The 16,856-nt window shown below is 38.7% G+C and overlaps 1 protein-coding gene across 3 annotated transcripts in view; it reads left to right on the top strand.

The window, feature by feature from the left end:
* LOC138064833 (versican core protein-like) overlaps positions 1-16,856 on the top strand; it is a 116,083-nt gene that overhangs the window by 43,657 nt on the left and 55,570 nt on the right. The window contains exons 6-8 of one of the 3 annotated variants that reach the window (XM_068928909.1): positions 450-743; positions 13,479-15,548; positions 15,669-16,688. In XM_068928909.1, coding sequence (XP_068785010.1) covers positions 450-743; positions 13,479-15,548; positions 15,669-16,688 — 3,384 coding nt within the window. Of the gene's footprint in view, positions 1-449; positions 744-13,478; positions 16,689-16,856 lie in introns of all 3 variants that reach the window. The other 2 variants (XM_068928910.1, XM_068928908.1) reach the window with 2 other exon arrangements.

Below are 16,856 nucleotides of genomic sequence, written 5' to 3'. Positions count from 1 at the left end.
GTGTCTCAAGTGAGATTTTAGCGATGATTAAAAACATCAGGTAAGGGGCCTGCAGATGTAGGTTTGTTTTACTGAGAAAATAAATGCTATTGGACTGGATTTGATGAGTGCAGTTGAGTTGCAAAGTCTACTCCAATGCAGGTCACAGAGGAGCGTCAAGGCTCCTGTTACCTCTGCCTAGACACTCCATCTCCAACCACAGTCTAATTTGTCACATAAAGTTCATGTATAAATGTTTCTGCTTTGAGGTAGGTGCATTTTTGTATTGTGAAATCTGAGCCATTTGGTTTTCTGACTATGAAATTCTTAAGCAAAACTGTAAGCAGAAAAACATTTAAGCAAAATTTGGCCAAAAAACTTAGGGGACGTTGACAGGAAGAGGGAAGCTAGATTGACTGGATAATGGAACGTGATACTCTGTCTTCATCGTTTGTGTTTTCTTCCCCCAGGTGAAGTGGTTCATGTTTCAGTTCCTGAGAAGCTAACCTTTGAAGAAGCTAAAGAATTATGTCGGAAAAGAGATGGCGTTCTTGCATCTGTTGGGAACCTGTATGTTGCCTGGAGGAATGGCTTTGACCAGTGTAACTATGGCTGGTTGGCTGATGGAAGTGTTCGTTATCCCGCGTCTGTGGCTAGGCCCCAGTGTGGAGGAGGTTTACTTGGGGTGAGAACCCTGTATCGCTATGAGAACCAAACAGGCTTTCCTTACCCAGATAGCAAGTTTGATGCCTACTGCTATGAACGTAAGCTTTTTTTAGTTATAATTTTCAGTATGTTCACAAATGCTAACCCTGAAAAGTGTTTAGTTTAATATATGCTTTGTTTCAGCTTTTGTGGCACACGTGAGTTTTTAAAAATTGGTTTATCACTATGACTTTACAAAAAAAGGAGAAAAGCCAAACTTTTTAAAAAAAGTCTTAAAAAACATTGACAGATAAAGACAGCAAAATTTTAAGGTAAGATTTCAGCCTAGGCTGCTGTATTTAAGCAGAATAGCACACCACACTTGGGGCTGTGGAATAGTAAGTTATTCAGTGTCTGGCTGATTGCACCTTATTATCTTCTGTTTGATGTCAGTTAACATAGGAACTGAAGAAATGCCTTAAGAAGAAATACTGGATCAAATGAATGACTATCATCTAGCCTGCTGTTCTATTTCCAATGATTGCAATAAGAGAGACTGCTTACAGACTGCGCACAGGCCTGGCCATTTCCAAGTCTCCCAGATGATTGTTACTTTGGGGCTGTCATTTGATTCCAGGCATTTTCCCCCATCTAATTTTTTCGGCTTCTAAAGCAGTTTTAATTTCTGCCCTCACTCTATCACTTAATATTTCACATGTGCACTGTGGATGGTCTAAATTGCCTTTCTTACTGTGATTGTGCTGCTTGTTTCCCTCCTGGTATTTTCAGAGGCACATTGAGCACTTGCCACATCTGCTGGGTAGATTGCATCAGTCTAAACCAGATTCTCTTCTATGCCTGTCAGCTTTCCTCTGGCGTGGAGTTTAAATATTCCCCTGCAACCTTTTACATCTTCAGTGCCAGCAGCCTGGCGCTGCTAAGGTTATCGTGCACTCCTATCCTTCTTGTGCAGGTTCCTTTTGTCCCCAGAGGTTCCTCAGCTTCTAATATACCTAGGTTCCTCCTCACAATATCATCACCTCATCTGTGCATTGCAGTTCCAGATCCCTGCCTGCCTCTCAGGCCTCCCTGGAACTGGCAGTCCCTGGAGATCCTGGACCCATCTGCCTAGCACCTTCCAGAACATGCATCCCACGTTTCTGTGTGATGACTATTTGCTTTTCCCATACACCTCCAGATAACCTATCCATGCATCTCATAATGTCCAGCATGCAAATTGCTGTGTGGACGTCTCAGACATCACAAACCCAGCTATCTGTGTGTCTGCTAATAGAGACTCCCACCACCTTATTTCTATCCTTTAAGATCCCCTCTGTTGCAGAAGTGTTCTTGGTGGAAGAGGACACTATGATACTAGCTGGAAGGTGAGTCACACCTAAGAGTATTTCTTCCCAGCTGAACATCCTCCTTTCCTGAGACTTGCAGCCTCCTCAGCAGTACAGGGAAGCTGGACTACTCTACTGTGTCCCTGCAGGCCTCTGTACAGTGAAATTCCTGTGGTTGCAAATAGTATCATTGACAGTAAGGAGTAAAGGGTACTTGTATTGAGATAAAGTTCCGGACTTGGTCTTTAATAAGAATACCTAGTTTTCTTGGAGTCAATCCTGTGACTGTAAGTCACAGCTGCTTGAAATGTGCAACCCACACTGTCCCCGTTTTTATGAATGATGAGCCAGCTGTAGCTACAGATCTTTTCAGCTCAAGCACTGCAGGCTCAATCTTTGCTGCTGAAAGCAAATCCTGGCACCTGGTGTAATGTTACAGTCTAGCTGCTCTCACTTCAGAAATGTGTCAGTGGGAGCTGGAGGTGCCCCATGTTCTCACACGTGCCTGTCTACAATATTTTAAAATAGGGATTTTTTTGTTGTCGTTGTTTGTGGGTTAGATCTTGCAAAACTTTGCATGTGGAAACAGTCGTAAGGGACTTGAAAGGAACTGCATACAGGAATAAGGGCTAGTTAAGTCCAGGTGTTTGTGCCTTAATCTACAGAGTAAAATTTCGTCATATTGCTCCTTTTGCCTCTCCCCTCAATTGGTTATGATCATTTTTAAGTGTGAAAGGTAAAATTGACTCTGATGGGGATGAAATTCATCAATCCCTCCAAAAGACTGAAATAGCAACTTTTCAGTTTGCCTATAATCTAGTCTGCTTAGGGCAAATTTCAGCTTTCCAATCCATTTGTGTGAGTGAATTTCATCTATTTCAAATAAAATGTGCCCTTTAACTGTCCTTTCAGGAAGTTTTACTTAACAACTTTCAGTGACATACTGTGTGTCCTAAATCATCACTCGTAAGAATTTGGTTGGTGCCTTTTTTTCTAAGTACCCTTCTGCAAAGTCTTGCCGTTTATACACAGAGAATAAATATTTCATCAGTTTGCAACCCAAGAAGTAGACGATCTATTATTTTGGATCCTTTTATAAGAAAAAAAAGACTAAACAAAATAACATAAATTGTTAGACAGAGGGCTGCTCTCTAGCAATTGTAATTGCAGTCAACATTACATTAGAGTTACTTAAAAGCTGCTAATTAGATGACTCAGATTTTGCCAAATACATCTCTTTTTGTGTATGGAAGCACAACAGTGTAACACTTAGAGCCATGTGCCCTCCTTCAGGGTGCCTGTGCGCCACATATTTCAGAAGTTACTGAAAGCTCTCTCTCTCCCTCTCAGAAGGCGCTCAGGATCTCGCTATAATTCTTCATTTCCTTTAGTAAAAGATTGATATAAGTAGTGAGTAACGAGACTCACTCTCTAGCATCTTGATCTTACACATCTCAAACTGCAGCGACTGTAGAGTGAGTCACTCTTTGCTGTTGGAGCCAGTCCCTTTTCTGGGGCAGAGGAGAGAGAAAGAAAAAAAAATGGTGCTATAGTATAGCAGGAAGCTTGAATTTAAGTCCTTGTTCCAAACAATATTTCATCTGGAAGTTTCTACTGAAACTTCCCAGTCAAATCTGTTTCAAAGTTTCAGTGCAGGAATGTATCACATGAACGTCCGCTATCCCTAAGCCTGGACTGCTTTTACTCAACACGAAGCTTGTTAAGAAGCACCTTATATAGCTTTTCCCACAGTGCCAGACAACAAAATAGTCCTCCCAGAGACCTTGATTCGTTATACAGAACTGCAGTACAGTGCTTATAGCTCTTAGTATGCTCATTAGGTATCTCTTATTACATTGTTAGGTTTTTCTTCTTGCTTGAATACCCAGTCAAACAAACAAAGAGCTTTTCCTGTTGCTGAAAAAGAATAAAAAAAGGAGATCATTACATTAATTTATGGGATTGAGGTCTGCTGAAGGGAAAACCACAGAGTTCCTCTGTGAGCAAGGCAAGATCAAGCTGGCTATTTAGGTAGCACCAATGCCGAAGGTCTGCAGAACAGATGTTTCATACAGTTGCAAACAGTGATGTCACATTTTTACTGTGTCCCAGTAAAGTTTCCTCTGCCTCCTGTGTGAAAGCTAGGGAAGTTCCCATTAACTCAGCTTCGAGAGTGGTATGGCCACATGCTGTGCCTTTAGTTTGAAGTCAAATGGCAATGATTAAGGTTCTATATCTGTCACTTCTACTGATCCTAGGGCATTTTATGCTTTCTCAGTAAGTCCACCAGAACAAATGCCTCTCAGCCCTAGAAAGGAGGAGGCTAGCTCTAGAATTTTCCTGTATGCTGAAACAATAGAGCTGTGTCAAAACAGGTATCTGGTTTAATCATTACAAAAACAGATCTTGTATTTACAAAGGTGGTATCTCCTTCTTCAATCCAGCTTAGAGTCTTCAGTCCTATTTTGTGATTAAAAGTCTCATTGATGGAAAATCTCAATATGTTAATTTCAAATTGTGGTTAAATTAGAAGAAACCTTAATCTGTATTTTGAAAAATTGAATGGCTTATAAAATGAATTATATAGATTAAAATACATTAAAAAGTAACTCAAGCAGTACGTTTAAGTTCCAAGCAGTAGACATTAATTTCAATAAGAAAAGCAACCTGGACAATATTTAACTGTAGGACAGTCAAGTTCAGGATTTTAACTTCAACTTTATGCCTATTACAAAATCACATTGTACAAAGTATCCTGACCTTTGGAAAGTAACAGAGGCTTAGACTAATAATCTGTGATTTAAAATATAAAATCTTGCTAAAAAAATAAAAGACCTCCATTACTTTGATCACAAATATTTTTACTCTACAGAAACCACATGGCTCTGAGATTCTAAAACATTAGTCATGTTTTTTTATCTCATCCCTCCAAGACTTTCTCCTTGCAGAGACTCTTTAATTCTTTTTTTTTTTCTGAGATGTACCTAATGATGTATCTGATGAGACTTGAAAAAATTTCAAGTTAGGCAATGATTAAGTACTTGAGCCTCCTTGTGGACCATAATCAGAAGAAAAGTATTTGAAGTGTTAAAATATAGGACTTTTCTTCAGTAAAAAAAAAAAAAAAAGAATTGTAGAAGAACAGTTGCTGAAAACTGATGATATTTATTTGTAATAGAGTAAAACATTGTTTCACCAAAAGCTATTTCACTTTTAATGAGTATCTATTTAATGGCTAGTCACTGCATAGAGATATGAGTATTTATTTAATATTTTTCTTTTTTATGCTCTCTCCCTCTCTGTCTCTCAAGATTTGATACGCTGAAGTTTGTGGGAATCTTGCCACTGACTTCAAGAAGCTTTGCAGTAGGCATTCTATACTGTAGTGTCTGTAGACTAGATTACACTATAAAAGGCACTAGTCAAAATGCATAAGGTTTTTGTTTTAAATACTTGTAACAGAAGTGAACTGGATGAACTTGTTCATAAGTAGAGGTGTTTGATTTTTTAAAAAATAAATCCATGTTTTGCTGAGAAACACTGATTTGCTAAAGCCGAATACTTTCATGGACCTGTATTGACTTTGGCGAACCTTTCAGCAAAACATTTTTTGCCTGACTCAAAACACATGTTGACCGTTTTGTCTTCATTTCTTTCTGGATTGACCATTTTTTTTTTCAGATTTGCTCTTTCATTTTGACTTTCTGTTTCCTGCAGCTTTGTTGTTTCTGTTTGGTTTTGCCATTTTGGTTTAGATTTATGATTTCATTTTAGCTGGAAATTGGAAAATTCCAGTTCTAAGACACGTTGTCCCGTGTATTCATTCACTGAATGAAGTTGACATTGTTTTGATTTTTTCAACAAAGGCACGTCAAGGGTGACTTCAAGGCATCCTCTCCTTGTGACTGAGGGGCTGTTTGGTGCTTTGTCTGTCTAAAGCTCAGAATCAGAGCATATTTTTGGTAGAAGAAACATAGGAAGCAACAGCTTTCGTAGTATGTAACAGGACAAACCTTTGTTAGATGGACCTGAAAAATAGAGGTGCAAACCTCTTCCCTGCCCCCTCAAAAGCCCGTCATCCCAAACCTTCTATTTCTGACAGCACTGTCAGTTTGAGTAGGAGTGTTTCAGCTTATTTGTGCGATATGGTAGTGTAAGGCAGCTTGCAAGCACTGTTCTTCTCTGGAGGACTTTGGAGTGGGGAAAGAGAAAAGAGCCCCTCCTTTGGGAGGTCCTACAGCATCAGCCATCATGGCTGCAAAGCTATTGCCTAGAAACCATTGATTGTACTTCACTTATCTGGTAACAGAAAGACTAGGATTTTTAAGCATAGCTCCAAAATTTGGCAGAGAATGTTGTCTTTTCCCCTTTGCTGCATGTGACTTAGTTTGGAAAACTTTCGATAACTAGGCAGTTCTGTCTCCTCCACAACAACCATCAGTAGCTACATGTCCCAGCCACTTCCTGGAGGAGAGAAATATTTCCAGCCTGATGTCAGCCTGATGACTGTATTATGGGCATATCTATGGATTTTTTGATCAGTTTTGGAATGACCACAGAATACTGAAGACATCAGACAAGACGAAACCCAGGGAGCTAGACTGTAAAGCAAACAGTCTTAAGGAAAAGAACAAAGAAAATTTAACTTAGAAGCAGCACAGCAGAGTGCTGAACCTAGCCAATGCATTTCACCATTTTGTCATCTCAGTCCAGTATCAGAATGGGCAAAATACCTTAGCGTAGGCAAGCATCTCAGGGTCATGAAACTAACTGCAGGCTGTTAGCTCTGCTCGTGCTTCCTTTCTCCTATGTGAAGGTGAATGCTTAATCTGCTTTAGTGAGGCAGCTACCTTCACGTAACAATTCTCTGGCTTTTATTATTTTGCTAAGAAGATAGATCTCTGTGCTTCTCTGAGAAATGCAGTTTAGCAAGACCTACATAGCTGGAAAGATCTCCAGTAATATCTTGGATAAAGTGCAGGTTGAATAAATCCCTAAAGCTCTCTGCTGGCTTTATAGCAAGAGGCAAACATTACAAAGGACGTGCAGAATAACAGCTTCCAGCATGTTTCTTTTCTCACTCTACCTTGGTCACATTGTGAAGGGATTATGGAAAGTTATTCAGACCATGCCGAAAATGAGCAAGAAGGTCTGAATCCTCTTCAGGCAATCATGTACCATATGCTACAAACTTAGAGGAGGACTTAAACAAAATACCTCACCCTTGTAAGGAGGAGGAGGTGATGGTTAGGTTAGTAAAGCTTGACATGTTAAATACTCTATGAAGTATAAACACAGACAACATGAATTAGCAATCGATTCCCTGGTCCTCTAAACTTTACCTAGCAATAAATGTATTTGGAGAAACTTGTCAGTGCCTCAGAAGTATAGCTTCAGGAAGATACGCATCTCTCGACAAAGGATGTGAACTTGCCTCTGCCTGAGTGAATCAACAGCGGGTTCTTGAAGAACAGTCCCTGAGCGTAAAGATCATAAACACATGGAAAGGTGAAAATGAAGAGGACACGGCTGAAGGCATTTTCATTCATTTAGATCACTGGAAGGATCAGAAAATAAGGAAGGGATTAGGAGCAACAAAGTGAAGATGTAAAGCTTGATCCTTATATGATCAAGCTTGATATGTATTTAAGCAAAGAAGGAAAATAATTAATCTTTTCTGTAATACATATGCTTACTACTGTGGGAACTGTGTACGGCTCATGGGACATACAGATAATTTATTCCCTCCCACATTAGGTAGAGAGAGCAAAGCAGCAAAATTTTTCATGTCAGCTCCTGAGCTGAGTGACAGTCTTGACTCTCTTTATTCTTCCATCTGTTTCCTTGGTCAGGAAACAAAGATTGCTACTTCTATTTGGTGCTGGGATACAGATTTCTGTAGAAAGGGCTGACTAAAGAAGCCCACCTCTTCTCTGTCCTCTTTTGCAGTTTTATTCTTAATAATGTGGAAAGAGTACTGCTTTTAATATTGTTCATTTATTGAGAGGTAGTTCACAGAACTGCACTTACATGTGGCGAAAACCGGAGTAACACATTCCTCCCCTTTTAACTATCTGACTAAAGATATTATGAAAAAGCAAGTGGTTTCATGAAGAGTATTTGTGATCACAGAACTAATAGAGGTGCTACCTCAACTGTTTTCTTTGCTGGAAGAAAATAACTTTGGATGACGGTATGAAGAGGATGCATAACTTTTCTTTCCTTTTTTAAGCTTTTCCTTACAAATAGCATAGATCGTTAGCTTTTAATTTTTTTTTTTAAGAATTCTATTCAGTTCCTCTGATTTTGCACACATTTGTAAATGGCAAAGGTCACTGAATTTAGATTATTCTTTTCTTTTTTTTCTCTCATTGCATTTGGCTCTTGTTTTGATCTCAATGCACAGTATGGATAAGTGAGACTATATGCTTGGAGTTAGAGGGAAAATCTTGTAGCTGGAGTATCTGAACCTGAATCTTTCTTATGCCATCACACATCTCATAAGTTCTGAACAAAACTCCACACCCTTTGTCCACCTTGCTGCTTCCTGAACTGAGTGAATGAGTGTGTAATAATGAGAGGTTTCTGGCTCAATCTGTAGCCTGGAGGATCGGCATTTATTTTCTGGTCTGGTTTGACCACTTTTCTAGTTTCGGAGGTTCTGGCAGTAATTTAAACTCCCACTGGCATAACTTTGAGACACAGGAACTTTCAAGGTTGTCTGCCCTGCCAGGGTGGGTAGTAGGGAAGGGATAGAGAACAAACTGAAAGCAATAAACAGTAATGAACAGTTAGAAGTATATAAAAATTAAGCCATCAAACAAACCTGTTAATGTAGGTGAACATTTCAATATTTCTCTTCCTTTCCAGACATCCTTTTTTTCCATAAGAGGGACCAAGGGGAAGTTCAATTTGCTTCCTTAGACTACCTATACCGGAGTTGTAGATGGCCACTGTTCCTTAACGTATACCTTGCATTCTCCCATGCAGTTAGAGGCAATCCTAGAGTCCCCTCCGACAGACTTCCCACACTGGAAAGTGCTCCTGCTGTGCCCAGCAGTTCCAGGGTTGGCAGTGAGTCTCTTCCCCCACACTTGGTCTTCCTTTATCTTTTAAAAGACAATTGTTTGTGCATGTGTGTGTTACCTTTCCTCTGCCTCGCCTTCACCACAAAGGATACAATGCAGTTAGGAATCAAAATGGTCATCATGCTCAAAATGGGCTGGAAGATATTGAACGATTAATTTTGACTCTCTATTCTTATGCTAACTGATATTTTGGAAGAATTTCTTTTGTCTTTATGATTCACAGAAAGAATTCATTATTTCTAGGTTTTGCTCTGATTTAAAACAGTTTTCAGATGTCTTTGGTATTGGCAATGACTCAGAATAATTCATTTTCTAACTGTAGGGTCTATGTCCATCCAGATGCTTAAGTATGTACCTGAATGTAAGCACACAAGCAATGATGTTGAGGGAAAAGGAACTGTTTAGGTGGTTCCCGTTAGACGCATGCCTAAAAATTTTGTGGAATTGGTTATCCTGAAAATGTATATATATCTATTATATGTCATATATATAAGCTTTAAAGTAAGTATTTTCTCCTCCGCAAAGTATATTTAGATATACTGAAAGTATTATTAAACAGCACAGTTCAAATTAAAATCCTTATTTGGTATCCTCAAAGTCAAAGCCTGTACTCTCAGGTTGTATAATGTGCTTTCCTTGAAGAAAGATTAAGTTTTCATATTGCTCCATTAATTTAAATCCCTGTTTAAACAACGGTGGGAAAAAAGGGGAAAAAAGGCTATATAGTAAAAGCGTATAAACAGAGAATGAAAAAATATAATATCTTTACAAAACCACATACTCCATCCAAAAGCAACTTCGTTCAGGTTGTTCACGACATAGAAAGAATCAATAAGAAAATACAAGATAGTCTTTGATAAAGCCAGCTGCTGGTGAGCTAACTTACTTTCTTGCTGCTAATAGATTGACAAATTTTATTAGGAAAATCTGCCTCATGTCTTGCATCAGAAGAAGGACAAAGGAGATAACATACTGCAGGCATGATGCAAGGCCTACAGTAATGGAACACAGCTGAGTGGAGAAGATAACAGTTAAAACTGACATCCAGCCTATTCAAAAAAGCCTTAAGGATTTTTGTTTTCCCACACTAAAAAAAAGAATGTTGATAGATTTCTCCATGAAGAAGCAGCATCTTTTTTTTGATCCACTCAAAAAAGTTTGCAAACTTAATGAAATATATGAAGAATCTTGTATCTCCTATTTGTGACAGCACAGTTCTAGTTATCTTGAAAGTCAATTTTAGCCAGAACAGCTCTTTGGATATTACCAGACCTATGTCAGTTTGCACAGGAGAAAATTTGGTTGTTTGCTGATGAACTCTTTAAAAGTAAATACTTTTCTTAAATTAGTGTACAAATGAGTATTTGTTGAATCAAATGCACTTGGTATTTGCTCTGATTTTCTTCATAAATGGATACTTATTTTATTAAGAAATTATCAGATAATGAGTGATAAATAACAAGTAACTGCATCTCAGGCATAAATCTGTGAACCTCTGGGACTTCCAAACATCTTCTTGGAAACTGGGAAGTTACCTAAACAGTTATGAATACACATACACAAGTAACCAGTAGTGATGAAACAAAATTAGCTTTTTCTTCATAGATTCTAAAACCTGCTCTTATGCCCTCATTTTTGTCTAGCTTTGCTATAGAATATTAGATGCTGATTTTTTTTTGAACAGGAATCTTCACTTTCACTTGAAATCTGTTAACTGAACGAGTAACTGAGGTTTGCTTCAAAACAAAGTCCATCTGCATTAAGGAAACTCATTTTGTGGATAGAAGGGATAATATAGGACTATGGTCTCTGCTTTCCACTTTGCATAAAAAAGAGCTGTAAGACAAATCTGTAAATTCTTTTGTAGAAATACAATGACTAGGAGATGGTCACACAACTGGAAAAAATTTCAGTTATCACAGCATAACAAATCACTGCCAGTCAGTAGAACAGTGTTAACTTACTAGTGTACACACTTAACTCCCTAGTTATGAAGTGAAACTCATTGGTTTACGCCACACTCATGCACTTGGAAATGAAAAAAAAATTAAAGCGTAGTGATTTATTATTTTTTAGTTGTGTGAACACTGTCTCACACTCAAATAACACAGGTATTGTAAAGAGTAATAATAATCCGTTTTAGGTCTTATCACCCTAAAATTTAAAATCATTTGTTTTAGGCTGTGCTTTCCTTTCTGAGATCTTAAGAAGTGAGATTTTTGTGAGATCTCCTTGCTCAACTGAATGCATAAGCCTGCAAGAAAGAGTGTATAAATAGCTAAATCTTCTCTATAAAACCACAACTAAAGATTCAACATATGGTAGGAAAAAGAATCCATTCCCTTTTCTTCTGGGAAAGAATACCAACACTTTTAACCATAGCAATTTTTTACCTTCATAATTACCTTTTCACTTTCACTCCTTATTCAAAGAAGCTGAAATACCAATTCTTTCCCCCCATTTTCCTACTCTATAAGCCTACCCATTCTTCCAGAAATTCTAAACAGCCAGAGTCTGACAAGCCACTTCTGTCTACTTCAGGATAAAATCAAATAGCTTGCCTGCAAAGGTGACATTTTCAAAGTTTGGTGTGTGAAACTAAACAAATATTTGAGTGACCCTGACTTATGCATGCAGAATCCATATCTACAAATATCAAAGGGGTACCTAATTAGACATGGGAGTGTGAAAATAACTGATTTGTGTATATATGCTGGGTATGCTTGAGTATAAAATGTCATTACACAATTACAAAGCTACAGTTGAGTCTTTCTAAAATTCTTCCATTTTCTTCCTCTTCTTTGCTCACATGCTTAAATGCTCTCATTTTCCCTGTTTTCCTTAAATCTCCAGTCAATAAAGACTGAGGCCATCATTTAGAACATCTTCATGCCTGTAAGTTAGGCAGTAAAAATCTGATTTCAGAACTCACTTTTTCTCTGGATTGTTATTCATACTTTACACTGAGTAGAGTTTTCCTCATCTCTATTAACTTGCACCTGATTGAGCTTTTGGCTTCAAGGTTGTCTTATGAAATATTCTAACTAACTGTTAGAGTAACATATAATTGCCCAATTATATGTTTAGCAATTTTTTTTTTGAAATAAGCTGTACATGTAGTTGTATTGGTCTGGTGAGTAGTTAGTCCTGATGTGCAAAAAACCTGTTTAATGTGTTCTTCATATGCTTGGCATGATTTAAAGGACCATATTTTGCTCTTGACTCACTTCCACGTAAGGCTTTTGACTCTCAATCACTTAGCAACCAAGAGTACTGATTTAAGATGTTAGCGTCTTCCACCTATCTATTCCTATTACCCTTCTGAAGATTATTGACCTGTTAGAAGAATTGGCCAAAGGGAAGATGCTTTGGCTCGGGACTTTTCCTGAGTAAATCCTGGTTTCTTAGCATAAACTCACCTTTATCACTAAATTAAAGTCAGACACCAGGCTTTGCAGTGGAATGGTGTTGGCACGCATTTCCTTCTCATATAGGGTGGAAATCTTTGGCAGAAGGAGTGGATAAGGAGCAGGATTCTTTAAACCATGGCAGCTGGATCTACTGGAAAGGCTTTACTTTGCCTCTTTTGTGGATCAAGGACAGTTACTTAGTAACCCCCTTGTTCTCATAGTTCACAGGGTTCAATATTCTATCTTTTCATGTGCAACTTTCCCATAGAAAAACTTTTGTGGGTGAAGAAAGTTCAAATGTATACCTTTGAAGTAAGATCAACATCATTATAGCACTAAGTTTATAATCTTAGGGTTTACTGTTCTCACCTTTCCCCATAATCTAAACTTCTCTGAGTATAATTTAAACATATGGCAGCAAGTCTTGCAGCATTGTAGTACAGTATTTTCTCATGGCATGTTTGTTTCTTTTGCTGAAGCATGCTCTCACTCCTGTGAGTGCCCCCTTTGCAAATTTGTAATTATGTGCTGAAAATAAACTAAACTGGTATTTCATTCCCTCTATGTAGTTGAGATGTATGCTATAGTAAGCCTTGGAGAAAACCCACAGATTTGCAGTACTACTCATTCATGACATCAAGAAATAAATGTTTTTTGCTATCTGATCATTATTTAGCTATCTAATGGGTGCACATATAGTATTAGGACTTCTAGGGGTAATTATGTAAATAATAAATAAGAAGAATACTGCTACTGTTCTCATTTAGTCTCTAACTGAAAATCACGCGAGTTGGATGTTCTGCAGCATTGTAATGTGGTATTTTATGATGTCATTCCCAGCTCTACTGTATTCTAAGCAGCTGTTTAAAGCATTTGGCCTTTGTACTTTTTCTCATTGTAGCATTTAGTTTTTGCTAGGAACATTCAGATTGAATTAAAATAACATTTGTTTATGCTGTTACTAAATGATTCCTTAACATGTTTTCTCTTTCTTTTTCCTTTTTTTTAAGGTAAAAAAATCATACCAGAGTCTACAACTGTTAAGCTGGGTTCATCTCTGAAAACTGTGTCAGATAGTGTGAAACCATCATCTGCTAAAGTTACTCTTAAACCTCCTGTTTTTGATGCTTCAGTTACTGAAGTGACTGTCACCAAAACAGAGGTCCCTGATTTGGAGAAAACAACCCTAGAGACTGCAGAAGATACAGAAATAACTGCTGACCTGGTTGAGGAAAAAAGGGAAATGGAGGTGCTTATGGAGAACATTAAGTTAACCACCCTTCTACCTCAGACTGTCACAGATGGTGAAATAAGCACTTACGATACCCTGGGAAGGACTCAATATGATGTTTCACCTAGCTTAACAGAGAGCACATCTGCAGCTTTGGAACTGGAGCCCACTTACTCTGAAGCAGAATTGCCTGAGGAACAAGGTAGGTCTGAAAGCACTGAGGACGCTTTCTTGACCTCTGTCATTTTTCAGGATAGCACAACTGTAGCTAAGAGTTCCGCTGGTTCTTGGGAAGATATTGAAACAGGAGATTCAAAAAAGCATGATGCTGATAATCAGACTGAACAAATAGAAGTGGGTCCTATGATGACATCTACAGCCAGCTTGGTACCAACTTCACAGAGAGGGTTTCCCAGGACAGGGACTACAGTTTCACTAACAAAAGAGAAAAACTATTTTGGTACCCAGTCAACAAAAGAACCCACAAAAAAATCAATGGAAGCAAAATCTGACAAGAAACTTACAACTGTTGTAATCCCCAAAGCTTTATTCACTGACCAATATGATCTTACTACAGAGGGGGAGGGCAGTGAAAGCATGTACACTGTTATGCCTGATAGAATTTCTGGCATGGTTACTAGTAGCATCCCAGAATCAGATGTTCCTGCTGTTTCAGAGACGATCTCAGATGAGCATGTGGTAACCACTAGACAATTTTCTATAGTAGATGAGTCAACTCTATCAGTTAAATTTAGTTCCTCTGCAACTCTATTTAATGATAATGAGGCATCAGCTGAAGGAAGCAGAGAGGACTTGAAAGATGTGCAGCCTACCATGTCATCTGGAATACCTATATCTTTTTCTCTATCAGCTGGTAATCAGACAGGATCTGAAGTCATCACTCTCTTGGGAGGTACTACTTTCCCACAAAGCATTGGAGAGGGCATCACGTCCATCACTCACTCATCTCAACAAACAGAAGGATCAGCCATTTTAAAGGAACAGGAAAAAACAGAGGAGCCAGACGCGCGAACAATAGATGTTATGATCCCTTATGGCACAACAGTCATTCCTGCTTCTGTTACAGCAGAATCTGAAGGACGTTTTGCAAGTGAGAAGTTCACAGCCACTTCTCCAGGTTCCAGCACATGGCTCCTGACAGAAAAGGATCAGGAGTACATAACAGAAGAGTCATCTCATATTAAGAGAATAAATGAGTTAGGTACAGAAGATGATGTATCTGGAATGGAGCCTACATCATCTCCAGGGCAAATTATGGAACATACAAAGCATCCAGGAGCTCCAGGTTCAGCAGTAAGAGATGAAATTAAGATAAGCATTGAGCCAATGGAAACAAAAGATGATGAAGAAGCTGTATCAGCTGATTTTGATCAAAGTAAAGATATTACAAGTGTTTTCCCCACAAGCAGCTCTTCAGATTCGGAACGGATGACAGTATCCAAAATGTCAGTGGATGACGGTAGTACAACATTAAAGCCTTTTAGGTCCTCAGGTGATACTGAATTAGCAACTGCTATGCCCACAGTCATGGAGGTCACTGAACACGAAGGATATGAAACATTAGGGTATATTTTGAAAACATCCATTCCTACACCAGAAGTTGAACAAAGAGAAGCTACTGAGAAATCAGTGGCAACACATGCTGATGAAGAAGTCTCTACTGAGATGGAGGTTTCAGAATACACAGTGACCGAGGAAGACCAGACAAGCATTGCAACAGTAACTGAGGAGGAATCACTGGCAACTCTTCAAGATACAGAAGGAACACCATCAGTTGGCTTTGTAGGAACAAAGGAATCCATAATATTTACAGATGTAATAAAGACAGGTACTACAGTTGCACAGAAAGAGCATGATGCATCCATAGTTCCAGTTACTGTAGAAAGTGAGCTCACTAGAGATATGCAGATTATTGACCAGACCCCTTTTTATGGTGTCATTCATACAGAAGCAACAGAACCAACTGCAAAAGATAGTGAAGTATTTCTAGAGGAACCCTCTACAAAAGATCAAGATATAGAACCAGATACTTCCACAGATTCGACCCTACCTGTGACATCTGTCCAAATACATCAAGAAAAGACAACATCAGAATCTGAATCATCTCAATCAACTGTTCAAGAGAAACAGGATGAGACAGGTTCAGCCTATGACGAGATATATCCAGCAACAGAAGTGTCAGTGCCTGCAGCAAAGCCGACGGATTATAGGAGAGTTCTAGGACCTGTCGAAGCTAGCACTGCAACCTTGCACCTCACAGTGACTTCCAAAGCTGCAACTGCTACTGATCAAGAGGAAAAGACCACTGAAGTGATGCCTGTAACTGCAAGTACCCAAGCAAAAGCTGATGAAAGTAGAGGAGCTCCTGTCAGAGAAGAGGACAGCAGCGTAATGAGTTGGGAATCTATGTTGCCCCCTCATACAGTGCCAACAGGTCATTCTACTGCAGAAAGCATTACTCTTTTGACATTGGCAGCTTCTCCAAGCCATACTCTGGAAGGTTCAGGAGTATCAGAAGAACCTGAAGAAATTGAACCAGTTACGTTTTCAGCAAATGCAACAGAAAAGACAATCTTCAGTGATGTAACTGCCTTTTCCATTAGTGCTATAGACAAAATTCAGCCTACTTCCTCATCCAAACCTTTTGTTACCCCAAAGTCACCACGTATCATTCTTGAGGATGACGAGGCAGTAACAAGTAGTGACATCGTAATAATTGATGAATCTATTTCTCCCAGTAAAGCCACTACTGATGATGATCTGGCAGGAAGGATGTCAGAACCAGAAATTGATAATGAATTTTTCACATCATCAACTGCTACTGCAGTTGCACGACCTACTGCGCCACCCAAAGTGAAGGAGGCCACAGAGGCTTTACAACCTCAAGAGGTCTCTCCTTCTACTTCATCCCCTGATAGTGGAACTGACATAAGATTGTATGTTATTCAAATCACAGGCAATGATACAGGTAAGATTTTGCCTTTTAGATCTACAGTCCAGCACAATGGACAATTTATCATAACAAACTGGTGTATTTTAGAATATACTGGAGGTGTTTCTTGGATCACTGAAGCATGCAAAGTACCAAGTTTTATCTAGACAGCAACTTACTAAATTTTGGTAGGTCTATTTTTCT

Source organism: Struthio camelus, chromosome Z, assembly GCF_040807025.1.
Source record: "Struthio camelus isolate bStrCam1 chromosome Z, bStrCam1.hap1, whole genome shotgun sequence".
Classification (NCBI taxonomy): Eukaryota; Metazoa; Chordata; class Aves; order Struthioniformes; family Struthionidae; genus Struthio; species Struthio camelus.
This window is presented reverse-complemented; position numbering and strand designations above follow the sequence as displayed.